This window comes from Amblyraja radiata, chromosome 12, assembly GCF_010909765.2.
Source record: "Amblyraja radiata isolate CabotCenter1 chromosome 12, sAmbRad1.1.pri, whole genome shotgun sequence".
Lineage (NCBI taxonomy): Eukaryota > Metazoa > Chordata > Chondrichthyes > Rajiformes > Rajidae > Amblyraja > Amblyraja radiata.
The window spans coordinates 4,454,953-4,466,968 of NC_045967.1; the positions used below are offsets into that span (position 1 = coordinate 4,454,953).

The window sequence follows — 12,016 nt, forward strand, 5'->3', positions numbered from 1 at the left end:
ATGGGTTTTTTATGCTGTAATTATTTGCAGACAACATTTGCAATATTTCTAGAGTGCCTTTCAAGAATTCCAAAAAATGCCTTGCAACCTTTCAATTGTAAAAATTGTTCGTTGACAAACCAGGGATCTAATTCTTTGCATAACAAGTGCCACAAAATGCATTGAGGTAAATGGTTAGGCAATCTGTCTTTGCGATTACTGAATAAAGGTTATTTTTGGCCCAGGTCAAATTCTCATTTGAACAGTTCCATGAGACCATCTACAAATGCTCGTGGATTGGTGGAACCCCCATTTTGAGAGGAACAATTCCTGAGCACTGCTTTGAAGCATCTTTCTAAATTAGATGCTTCTGGAATGGCGTGTAGGCTTACAATTTGCTGAGTTGGAGGTGTTAAAAAATAGTAGGGTATTTTGACTGAAAAACATTGTTCACATTTCAATGGTATTTTTAATGCTCTAAAATGACATGTGTCTTAGGGCTCTTATTTAATCTTTACATTTTTAAGGCTAGATTAACACCAAATTAAGCTTTGAGCTTTCAAATTAAAATTTACCATTGACATTTAGAAAGAACATTAGAATTTGAAATGAATAAGCAACATTTTGTTGTCATGTAAAGCTGGCAGGTTAACCTACCTTGTTCATGCAACTAAAATAAGCCATTTGGCCCAAGAATGTGTTCATGTTCGACTCGCTCCCTGCAGAAGAGGAAACCATCAGCCTGAAGAAGGGTCTTGATCAGAAATGTTGGCGGTCTGATCTTCCTGAGTTCTTCCAGCAGTTTGTATTTTGCTCTGGATTCCAGCCTCTGTAGTATATTGTGTTTCCAAACCAGCATCCTTACGCTACTGTACAATTCTGATATCACAACACTGTATTTTGTTGCCCTTTCAAGTTCAATTTAATTTTCTTAGCATTTCTTTATTTGAGAATTGAAACAAGAATTGAATTTCCTTCAAAATGTAAATTGCTGGGCGGGGGCGGGGGTGTGTGTGGGGATGTGTGTGCGTGGGCGGGTGGGGGTTTGGGGGGAGGAGGATGAATGCGAGTGGGGAGAGAACGGAGGAAAGATGGGGAAGAGCTGAGGGGGTATCACAGGGGAGGGGGGAAGGAGTCAGCGAATGGGACCAGAGGGGAAGGGGCTGGGGGGCGGTGCGATGATGGTGCAGTCGGTACATTGCAGAGGTGGCGGGCGCAGACCTGAGCGAGGCAGCGGGCGGGCATACAGAAACACGCGCACACATGCATGCACACATACGTATACGTACACACGCATTTATACACACATACAAGATGAGACTTTTATATGTATACTAGACCAAGTGCAGACCCGTTGGGTCTGCTCCCCCAACGCAGCCGTTCCCTACCCGTAGCCCCCACGGGAGACGTGGTCCTCCAACTCAAGTCGTTCAGGACTCAGCAGTGCGGCTGTTTTTAAATGGCGTCTTTGAGGCGAGATGCGGGCGCCAGCAGCCGTTATGGCCAGCAGGAGGCGACAAAATTAGTGTGTGGGGGTGGGGGGGGGGGAGGAGGATTTTATTAAAAATGTGTACATAAACACGACAAAATTTAATCAGGAGTGGATACTTGGCATGAAAAGTGAAATCTCTACCGAAATGGAAAAATTCTGGGCGTTTGTGGGTCTGGTGTTGGCGTAGCAATGAATCAAAGGCTGGCACCCACAGGCTGGCAACCACAAGTCAGGCAGAAACACAGCCAGCCAGCAGCCACAGAGTTTTAATATTATATAGATAGATAGATATAGATAGATTATATGTATATAGATTACAACGTGTAATACATGAGGCTAAAACTGAAATTAATAATGTAGACCAAAATTGTTGCTTTCTTGTAAAATCTAATGTTCAATCGTTCCTTTATTGAACTAGATGAAGACGAGGAAGCTGAAGACGACTCTGGTTCAGACTCTGAGTTTGAAATGACAAAGAAGCCACGTTACAGGCATCGACTTTTGAGGCATAAACTCACAATGAGTGATGGTGAATCTGGAAATGAAAAAGGAGCGAAAGTCAAAGATGGAACAAAGGAAGGCACACGCAAGAGCAGAAGGAAAGGTATGTAGATGGCTCGCATTTTGTACAGAATAGAAACGTTGGTGGTCATTGTGTTGCTTTGGTTGGTGTCTTTGAAGGCATTATACTAATGCATTCAAGTACTGTCTCTGATTTGATTTTGGAATTGCACACACCAGATTCTACATGGGGATCTCCACATATTGTTGCTGGAGGTAATTTTTACTATCTCATTCAATTTTAATTTCAGTAAGTAGTAACGAAGAAACTACCGAACAGGAGAGTGACTCTGACTTCTCTGAATCTCAATCTAGTGAAGAGGAAAGTGATTCTGATGATAAACAGAAACGTCCAAGGACAAGGTATATGACATTTAAAAAATAAAATGAACCTATTTGCACAAGCAAAAAATAATATTTGTTGATCCTTCAATGAATCGTACAGAAGCATCCTTTATTTTCCTTTGGGTAATTACGTCATAGTGTTTCAATTATCATACAAGTTATATAATCTTAAATTTGATTCTTCGTTTTTTACTTTAGTCAAACAATTAAACAAATGACAATTAAACTAAGGCTGTTCATCCGCTACCTGATGGAATGCAAACCATGATTTGAATCATTGGGTTCCCCACTGAGCTCATCCAAATGCAGATGGAGTCAACAAGGTTGCTTTGACTCATCTTGCCACGATATTGTATCTTTCTTCCATTAAACCTCCGACTGGCATGGTTAACTTACAGGACCTGTATAAATCTGTTCAACTAAGGCAATTTCCATTCCAGAACTGCCTCTGTTCATCAAGGCGCAATATGCCTATATTACTTGTGCATGCACTTATTTAGTTCCAAGTCATCAACAGCTTGTCCCCTGAATTATCTGAAAGAATGGGTCTTTTCCCAACCACTGGGAAAATCAAGTTCCTATGTCACCTTGCCCAGCTACTTTCCACCCTCCCCGACAAACAAAGTCCAAGACAAGATCTTGGAAAATGAAGATCACATTCTGTGTTTCAAAAGAATCATTTCAGCAAAAGCTGATATTATTGATAAAGATTGCCAAAATGTCCCTAGCTCTCTGAGGAAAAGAATTATTGATCAAGATCTCAAACCAGTACAAACTTCAGCATCTATCAGACAGCGGTTATTTCACCCTCTATTACTTGCCACAGCGCATGGACAGCTGACACCTTGAAGCAAAAGTCAGCTGGGGATAAATTACCCTGTCCCACACCAGCATACCCAAATTTCATCAAGCTGGCTCCAGTTGGTCGGCCCTATCATTGGTATAATCACATTAGTATCCAAAAGCAAGTACTCTACTCAAACCTCCCTCACAGTGTGAGATTGTCATCGGGAAACAATTGGAGGATGTTCTCACATGGTCATTGGGGAAAAAATATTAAAAACTGATCAACCTGTAGGAAATTCTGGCCCATGACAGCTTAAAGGACGACATTTAGAACATCTGAGGTTTTTTGAACCTGACCTTTTATGTATGCTAACTGTGAAGAAAAACTTGTGCTTTACAATGTTGTACCTTTTTGAGCCTTAACTTCAGGTTGAATGTTTTACCTGTCTATCATCCTATTTTTAAATTTCTTTAACTCCTGCTGAACTACTGAATTCTTATTTAGGTTTGCCATGAGAAATGTTTGGAGTTTTTTGTATAGAAAAAAAAGTAAGATTGTTAAAGCTGGAGCCTTGACCAAAGTTAAATGCATTAATTTGCATTATTTTTCAGAGCATCTAAAAAAGAGGCAGAGGAAAGCCATCGCAGCTATTTGCAGAAAAAGAAAAGAAGGCGAATTAAAGTTCAGGAAAACTCATCAAGTGAAAAGGTGATTTTATGGATCCTATTTGTGAATCAAAAGAAATGAGTTGTGCTGGGCTGGTTGTCAGTGTTGCCGAATCATACCGCATGGAAACGGTCCTTGCGGATTCAATTCATCCATGCTGACCAAGATGCCCCATCCAAGCTGGTCTGATATCACATTCAAATTATCGATATGATGATTGACTGGGCTCAAACACTCATTCTTTCAGTACTCCAAGGGAAGACACAGTTTGATCTAAAATAGCTATTACATGTGCTATATTACAATCACTTCAATCCTGTCAGTATATTACCCCAATCCAATGTGCTTTAATTGTGCACGCTACCTTTTTACATGGAATTTTAATTAAAAAATCCAAATCCATCACAAGCACTGATTTTCTCGTCAGTTCTACTAGCTTCATCCTAGTTCATTGATCGGTTTCCCTTTCATACATTCACATTGATTTTGCCAAATCCTGATGATATGTTCGAACTCTCATGTTATCGACTATTTTACCTTTTACTGATATTTGACTAACTGATCCCTATTTTATCTATCTTTTTTTAATGGTGGGTTTATATTGTCATCCGTGAATCTGCAGGAACTCATAGTGATACAGCGTGGATACTGGCACTTCAGCCCAATTTGCCTACTAGTCCCACCTGCCCACAACCCTCCAAATATGTCCTATCCATGTACCTGTCTAACTGTTTCTTAACTGTTTTAGTTCCTGCCTCAACTACCTCCTCTGGCAGCTTGTTCCATACTTCTACCGCTGCACCATCGAGAGCATCCTTACCAACTGTATCACAGTATGGTATGGCAACTGCTCTGTCTCCGACCGGAAAGCGCTGCAGAGGGTGGTGAAAATTGCCCAACGCATCACCGGTTCCTCGCTCCCCTCCATTGAGTCTGTCCAAAGCAAACGTTGTCTGCGAAGGGCGCTCAGCATCGCCAAGGACTGCTCTCACCCCAACCATGGACTGTTTACCCTCCTACCATCCGGGAGGCGCTACAGGTCTCTCCGTTGCCGGACCAGCAGGTCCAGGAACAGCTTCTTCCCTGCGGCTGTCACACTACTCAACAATGTACCTCGGTGACTGCCAATCACCCCCCCCCTACCCGGACACTCCTCCCACAGGAAAAAGACTATGACTGTATGCATGTAAATAGATTTATTTATTGAAATCATATTCTATGTCGCTCTTCCAGGGAGATGCTAACTGCATTTTGTTGTCTCTGTACTGTACACTGACAATGACAATTAAAGTTGAATCTTGAATCTGAATCAACCGCCCTTTGTGTGAAAAAGTTAAGGGCCTGTCCCACTTGGAGATTTTTTTTCGGCGACTGCCAGCGTCATTGACTGACGTATCAGGTCGCCGAAAGATTTTGAACATTTCAAAATCCAGTGGCGACAAAAATAATGTTGCGACACCTGAGGAAACACCGCACGTCAATACGTAGCAATGTTACAAAATTTTGAGATTTAAAAAATCAAGCCTGTAATTTATCCCATCAGATAAAGCATAAAAAGAACTTTAATTTGATACTTAATTCACTTTCATATCTTCAGTATTAAAAAATGTATGGCCATTTTCATACTTGGAAATTAGCATCTTGTTCACTATTGCTTTTCCATTGACTTAACACAAAAGCTGTGATCGAGGACAGTCAAAAGCCCATAACTTTCTTAAAAATTAAGAGAACTGGATGAAAATTTCAGTTATTAGAGATTGAAGCATTCTGAAACAAATATGAAACATGTTACTTGAATGACCTGATATTAAAGCTTATAATTACTTATTTACCTAATTGTAGCTAATTACAAAATTGACCGTTGTGACGGAAATAGTAATAAACACCCAGACTGCCTTGAAAATTCAAAAATGTGATATTCTCAAAATCAGAACTTTAATATTATTGTATTATATGCTGTAAGTTCGTAACAGATAGGTAAATAAATTACAATTTCTAGCAATAGACCAAGTCTTTATGGAGAGATCTGTTGCTAGCTGGTACATTGGCATATCATAATCAGTAGCATCATCATACTTGCAGCCATTAGATTTTATAGGCTGTAGGGGGATGCATTTTGCAATTTTTAATTGTTAATTATTGGTCTTTTTAAGTATTTATTGCTCTCAGGTAGTGTCCACATTGTATTCTATGTATTTTCTGTCTGCGTTCGTTTTGAATCTGTGGGTTTGTTGGTTGGGGGCTTCTGGACATCTGAACTTCCCTGAGGGGATCAATAAAGTATTTATTATTATTATTATTATTATTACTTCTCAGATTGTAACCAATAAGCAATTCTGTGCACCTTGTTTTTCCTCAACTTTGACATTGTAAACTACAGGTTTTTGCTCTTCAAACAGCACATGACATACCTTTCTTCCCACTACTTTCCCATTAAGAATGTCCTGTAGATCATCACATTTGTAGTAGTCCCAATTCGGATAATCTCTGCGAATGCTGTCTAAATCAGTCTCTTTTGCTGGGCATTTGGATTGACAATTTTGCATTTCTTCTTCGGAGACATCTGTTTAAAATGTAAATTTAAAAAAAAACACTGAACAGCATTAACAGAAACAAGTTATTATTTGCAGTTTTAGAAAAAAAGGTAGAAATGATAACGTTATACGCTAAAACAATTAGTAAATACCCAACAAAAAATTCATATTCATCAGTTTCATCAAATCAATTAAATTCATCTAATCAATTAAATTCATCTAAATTCAATTACTAGATCTAAACATTTATCCTTTTCTTAAGTAAAGGCCAACTTTTTTTAATAGCCTAAGTACCCAAACAACAAATAGCAAACAGATCCCATTCACACGCGTTCACAATATAACATGATTTTTAAATCTCACTTTGTCGTGAATTTATATGCCAAATTGAAGGAATTTAATGTTTAATTCCCATAAATTAATCCAGAAACATCCACTCTCAAGATAATCAAAATAATTATTTTTTGCACAATAATAGACAATAGGTGCAGGAGTAGGCCATTCGGCCCTTCAAGCCAGCACCGCCATTCAATGTGATCATAGCTGATTATCCCCAATCAGTACCTCGTTCCTGCCTTCTCCCCATATCCCCTGACTCCGCTATTTTTAAGTCTTAGCTAGCTCTCTCTTGAAAACATCCAGAGAACCTGCCTCCACTGCCCTCTGAGGCAGAGAATTCCACAGACACACCACTCTCTGAGAAAAAGTGTTTCCTCGTCTCCGTTCTAAATGGCTTACTCCTTACTCTTAAACTGTGGCCCCTGGTTCTGGTCTCCCCCAACATCGGGAACAATAGACAATAGGCAATAGGTGCATTCGGCCCTTCGAGCCAGCACTGCCATTCAATGTGATCATAGCTGATTATCCCCAATCAGTACCTCGTTCCTGCCTTCTCCCCATATCCCCTGACTCCGCTATTTTTAAGTCCTAGCTAGCTCTCTCTTGAAAACATCCAGAGAACCTGCCTCCACTGCCCTCTGAGGCAGAGAATTCCACAGACACACCACTCTCTGTGAGAAAAAGTGTTTCCTCGTCTCCGTTCTAAATGGCTTACTCCTTATTCTTAAACTGTGGCCCCTGATTCTGGTCTCCCCCAACATCGGGAACATGTTTCCTGCCTCTTGTGTTTCCAATACATCTGACTAAAACTGTACTGTGGATATTTAGTGTGATAATATTGATCATGGATAGACCACAACACAAAATATAGATGATTTAGATGCTCTTATGACATGATTGTCCAAAAAAAAAGAATTTGATTATCTTGAGAGTGGATGTTTCTGGAATGTGATCGATTGGAATGATGCCGTTGCCGTAAATGTTAAGCCCATATCGGCAGGCAAGACACGGCCTAAATAACATTTTCGCATCATAAGATTAAAATAAAGTCACACCAAAAAGCAAAGTAATATGTTAAATAAACGACATACCTTTTGATTTGTCCTGATATTGCGATCCGTGATGTTGAAGGCGTTGAAGGCTTTTTTTAGTCGCGTTTAAGTTCAATCCAGTGACGCAATGGTGCAGCAATTTTTTATTTTTAAACCCGCAAACGGAAGCGCGAACGATTTTTCGTCATCAGCATGCAGCCCGAGGAAATCGCTCTCTGATTACCAATACAAACCTGCATATTAATATCCCCCCCCCCCCCCCCAAAGCCTCCAGAATCGCACGCACCGGCAGTGGCAGATTTGTAGCTGCATGATGATAGGTTTTGTAACAATGCTACAATATGTCATCACGCCGCAACAATTTCGGTGACCTGATACGTCAGTCAATGTTGCTGACAGTCGCCAAAAAATCAAGTGGGACAGGTCCTTTACACCTCAGATTCCTATTACATTTTTTCACCTTAAACCTATGTCCTCTGGTCCTCAACGTCATAATCTATAACCTGCTTCATAATCTATAGAATTTTGGATGACTGTAAATGCATTCACCATTTGTATGATTAAATATTTTGTATTCTGTGATGCAGATTATCAAGGCCAAGGGGAATTATCAACTCCCAGTCCCATTAATCTCTTCAGTGCATCTTTTTACATTAAAACCTGTGGATATATTAGTTCCTTTTCTTTTAATTCTAGCTTCCAAATCTTTGGGAAGATATTTGTATTCCTTTCCAAAATCGGAACCGTTGATGTTTAATTATCCTTTCTTTGTTCATCATTATAAATTCTTTAGTTTCTGACTTGAATAATTATTTTTCTTTCTGATTTTATTAGAAGTGTTTACAATCTAATTTTATGTATGTTGCAAGTTTACTGCCATACTCCATTTTAGGGTGTCTTAATCTCTTGGTCCTGTTCTTTTTGCTGAATTATGAACTGCCTCCAACCCTCAGGCTTACTCTTTTTCTGGCAACTTTATATCTGGCAATTTCAGATCTTCTTTTGACCTAATACAGCCCTCTACCACTATTGTTAGCCAGTTCCCCCAATCTACCACAGATACATTCAATTGTTACTCCAGCACCTTGTACTCCAGAGATGCTGCCTGACCCACTGAGTTACTCCAGCACTTTGTGCCTTTTTCAGTTGTTTCCTTTGTCACATTCAAGACTCTTGTTTCAGATTAAAATATTTCACTTCGACATTTAATACAATTTGTATCATGTTCTATTCACTCTTCCCAAGGGACCCTGCACAACAAAGTTATTGACTAACCCCTTCTCTTTTTGCAGTACCCATTCTTGGATAACCTTTTTACTCCAGTTGGTTTATTAAAATGCTGGTCCAAAAAAATCCTCAATTCTGTCTCGGAGCTCATCGACTATTGTCCTATTGCTAAATTGATTTGGCCAGTCTATATCTCGATCAGAATCACTCATGATAACTGTAAGAACAGTGTTGTATGTATTTTCTCTCCTGCTTCATGACACCCCATACATTCTAGAGTCTTATAAGACAACTTCTCCCGACATCTTCAACTTTTGCTGCATCCTTGCTTCATATCCTTTCTCATTATTATTCTTATCCTTTTACTAACAATGGTAGCCTATCTCCTTTTCTTCTCTACCTGTCTTTCTAAATTTGAAATATACTAGATATTCTGCTCTGTTCCTTGGCCACACTGCAACCATGAGTCCATAATGACTATTATAATATAACCATTTACATATATTTATGTTGTTAATTTATCTTATTATGTATGCTTCCTTAAATTATTTATTTAAAAAAATATATATATTCCCCTCGTGCTAATCTCCCACATTCACCAAAATCTCGAGTTCAGTACTCAACAGAGGTATTGCTGGATTATGTTTGCAAAAGCCTCCTCTAACTCTGGACATTTGCTCACTTCTAAATGTGACTGCTCCACTATTTCCTAGATTTACCTTACTCTCTAATTCTCTCCCTAACCCACCCCCCTCTTATTTTTCAAAATACTCCTTGGATTTTATGTTTTTTATCAAGGTATTTAGTCATGTGGGGTCAATTTTTGTTTTGCTTGAATCATTTTTAGATTTTATTTTCTGTTAAAGAATGTTTTAATGTTGTAATAAGACTCGATTCACCAAGGTGAACAATATTAATAAGAGAGCAAGCCAAAATCTCCTAATATCTAGTAAAGGTGTTTATGTTCAAATTGTGTGTGTATGTGTTTCTGTTTGCAATAAATGTAAGAATTGGAATGTAAATCAAACCAAACATTTTTCTTCTGCAGAGCAACTCAGAGAGTGGAAGTAATAGTGATAGTCAGAGCGATGATGATTTAGCATCTCCTGGAAAAGGTCGGAAGAAGATAAGGAAGATTTTGAAAGATGGCAATTTGCGAACAGAAACTCTAAATGCCTTAAAAATCGAGGAAGATAGAAGAAAACGAATTGCTGACAGAGAAAAGGAGAGGGACAAGTTGAGAGAGGTATTGCATGATTGATTACGTGTTTAGATGTAACCCATTGGATTCTCATACAATTGAGATAAACTGAAACCTGCCAGTTAAGATGTTTGTACCTCATCTATTTTCAGACTGTTTGTAATGTATTTCAAAACTTAATTTTGAGTTTATAAGTATTCTTATGCATTCTACAGTTGCATTTTCTATTTGACGATAGCAAGCAAACCCAGACTGGATGCAAGTACAGATCTTTTTGCCCATATTGGATACGTCATCATACATTTAAATTACCCATGTATCTAACCTGAAAATGATTGCCTTCTCATTTTTGGTGCTGATCAGTGATAACTTTATAAGATTAGGTCTTTGAATTCTTGCTTCCATGCATCCAGGGATTTGCCATGAAGGGAAGCATACGAATTGTGGCAATTTGTGGTTTGTATAGTGCAAGGTGCATTTTTTTAGAAAGATTAAATGGATGGCTAGCCGTAAATGTTTACACATTACCATACCTGCCAACTAGTCCGATTTTTAAGTTAATATGTGAAAATCGGAAGCATGAAATGGTGAGGGGGGAAAAAAAGGATTTTCCGTATTTTGTATGGAAATGCGCTAAGAATACGGATGTACGATTTTGCATTGTTAAATACTGATTTTTTTAAATTCCGTATTTAACAATGCAAAATCGACCATAGATAATCGTAACAACGAGTCTCTCTCTCCCTCTCTCACCCTCTCGCCTCAGCATTCCCGGAATCATTTGCCGTTTTGTGCGGACGGCTGCATCTGCGGTTCCTTCCTGTTGGGGGTGGAGCCCTTGCTCGGGGCGGCTCCTGGTCCGTTCCCTCCGCGGGTGCCGCCTGGCCCACTGAGTTCCTCCAGCACTCTGTTTTTTGTTTGGCTCTGGAGTTGAAGGTGGACACAGGGTGGGGTGGTTCAGCGGGATGGGCGGCGGTTCTGGGGAGAGGGAGTGGGTGGTGTTTCGGGTCGAGACCCTTCAGACAATCACAAGGGGGGTGAGGGGGAGGGCTGAGGGGGCAGGGATGGAGAGGTTCCGGCCTCTTGGCCCCAAGCACCGTGATGGATCAATGCTTGCGGGGATGGTCAACCAGGTCTTGAAATTTGGGGTGCTGGTAGATTTGGTCTGCTGTAATTTTTGGAGGTACAGTGTGACTATTTGTGTCCTTGCATTTTATGGGCAGTGAGATCTTGGGTCAATTTTGCCTTTATGGTGCTTTTCCATTGGCGAGTGGGATGTTGATGGGGCAGGGGGTCGGGCCGATCTTGGTTGTTCCCAACGTTAGTGTTGCTGTCTTCCAGCACCAGAGACCAGGGTTCGATCCTGACTAGGTTTGCTGTTGCTGGAGGAACTCTGGGCTAGGCGGCATCTGTGGAGGGAATGGATTAGGAGTTGTTTCGGGACAGGGTTCTTCTTCGATATTCTTCCGATTTACATTGGAATTACGATTTTTTGTTTTTGTTTCCCTATTTCTCAATTTTTTGTTGCCCGGTTATTTGGCGGCCAATCAACCTCTGTCTCTAAGGGGTTGCGTCCAATCACCGACCAGCTTCTCTTAAAATTCCTGTCCAATCAGCCACTGTCTCCAAGGGCAATGTGTCCAATCACATAATGCGCTGGTCACTCGGCAGCCAATCAGACGCAGTCTCCGAGGGTAATAGCAGCCAATCACCGGCCAGCTTCCTTTACTGAAGCAGAAGATGACTGCAGCCAACACTTTTTCTCTGCTGTTTGCACACAGTGCTAGGCAAAGACATTTCAGGTAACATTCTTTGTAAAGATTTTTTTTAGCT

At 40.0% G+C, this 12,016-nt stretch overlaps 1 protein-coding gene across 8 annotated transcripts in view; it reads left to right on the top strand.

Moving 5' to 3' along the window:
* atrx (ATRX chromatin remodeler) overlaps positions 1-12,016 on the top strand; it is a 246,827-nt gene that overhangs the window by 104,168 nt on the left and 130,643 nt on the right. For all 8 annotated transcript variants that reach the window (XM_033030134.1, XM_033030129.1, XM_033030127.1 and 5 more), the window contains 4 exons: positions 1,890-2,075; positions 2,284-2,395; positions 3,776-3,872; positions 10,031-10,228. In XM_033030134.1, coding sequence (XP_032886025.1) covers positions 1,890-2,075; positions 2,284-2,395; positions 3,776-3,872; positions 10,031-10,228 — 593 coding nt within the window. The remainder of the gene's footprint in view (positions 1-1,889; positions 2,076-2,283; positions 2,396-3,775; positions 3,873-10,030; positions 10,229-12,016) is intronic.